We start from the raw sequence: 1,282 nt of genomic DNA on the forward strand, positions 1-1,282 counted from the left end.
GTATATTCCCCATTCCTTTCCTCCTTGGTGTGATGAGCTGATCTGCCCACAACAAGCACACCACACACTCACTTTCCTTGCAGGCGTGGTGGTAGGTGGTGCGCTCGTGCTCATCCCGTGCTGGTGCTGTCTTGTACCTGTGGCGCTGGCCGTTCACCAGGTGTGTGCAGCACTGGTGTCGACAGGGGAAAGTCATGTAGGTGTGTTGGGCGCTCATGGATGAAAACAAAAAGACAGCTGATAAAGCACCTCTGTACTTTGTGGGCGACTTCGGAGAAAAAGAGCGAAACGGTGGCACATTCCGATCATTCTTCCCGTCCGAGACCTTGGCTGCCCCCCTTTGTAAAACGCCTACTAAACCAGACAATAAGGGGGCAAAACCACATGAATGTGTGGCACATTCCGATGTCATGACCAATCAGGTGAAGTGGGCTTTTCGCCTGGGTTTGCTGGGCGGAAAAGCAAACGGAAACCGATGCGTTTTCGAGTCATCACAAGCCCACGGCACGGTCACCCGAGAGTAGTTCTCTCCACTCCACTTCCTTCACTACTTTCCTCAAGCAAACTCAACGCCACCCCTTCCGGCCTGCCTGCGCCCCCCCCCCCTCTGCCAGCCACGTCCCCAAGCCGGTCCCACTCCCAACAACAAAACACCCTCACACACAGCCACCATGCAAGGAATGGGCAATGTCAGAAGAAGAGGCCTTGCTGTGCTTCTGCATCATCAATTCCCAGGTACCGCCCCCCCCCCTCCCTCCCTCTTCATTGTCCTCTGCCCTGGGAGTTTAATGCATGGTGCGTAGAAATTGAGAGTGTGCAGGAGATAGAAAAGGTGATCGCCCTCTTTGAGAAAGTCGACCTTGAACACAACGGCAAGGTCAACAAAGGTTCGGCTTCTCCTTGTTTGCCTGCCCTCTCTGGTTTCCTCACCACTCCCCGGGGTGCTCATATGTGCAGAGGAATTCAAGGCCTTGCTCGAGGAGCTCAAGAAGAGCGGAGCGGCCACTGTCGCTGGCTCCGCTGACAAGATGCTTGTTGACCTCGTCTTCTCTGCTCTCGACAAAGACGACAGGTTTAGACCGCTTCGCTCCTCTTTGTCCGCACTCACTCACGCCACACAAACACCCAACCCATCTCACCTCAGTGTTGTATTTTACCACCCTTCCCGTGCGCAGTGGCGACCTCAACCTGGAGGAAATCCTCGCAGGCTATCACACTCTGTTCGCCGACGAGCGAATGGAGCTCGCCCGCTTGTTGAGTCCGTCATTTCCCTGTACGATGC

General features: G+C 55.1%; 1 protein-coding gene across 1 annotated transcript; it reads left to right on the top strand.

Moving 5' to 3' along the window:
• Positions 1–687: 687 nt before the first annotated feature.
• ACA1_102220 (EF hand domain containing protein) lies at positions 688–1,272 on the top strand (the record flags this gene model as incomplete). Its single annotated transcript, XM_004336312.1, has 4 exons — positions 688–735; positions 821–887; positions 958–1,072; positions 1,176–1,272. Coding segments are annotated over 4 exons (327 nt in total), but the record flags the coding sequence as incomplete, so codon positions are not given.
• Positions 1,273–1,282: the final 10 nt, after the last annotated feature.

Source organism: Acanthamoeba castellanii (genome assembly GCF_000313135.1).
Source record: "Acanthamoeba castellanii str. Neff unplaced genomic scaffold scf7180000084651, whole genome shotgun sequence".
NCBI lineage: Eukaryota > Discosea > Longamoebia > Acanthamoebidae > Acanthamoeba > Acanthamoeba castellanii.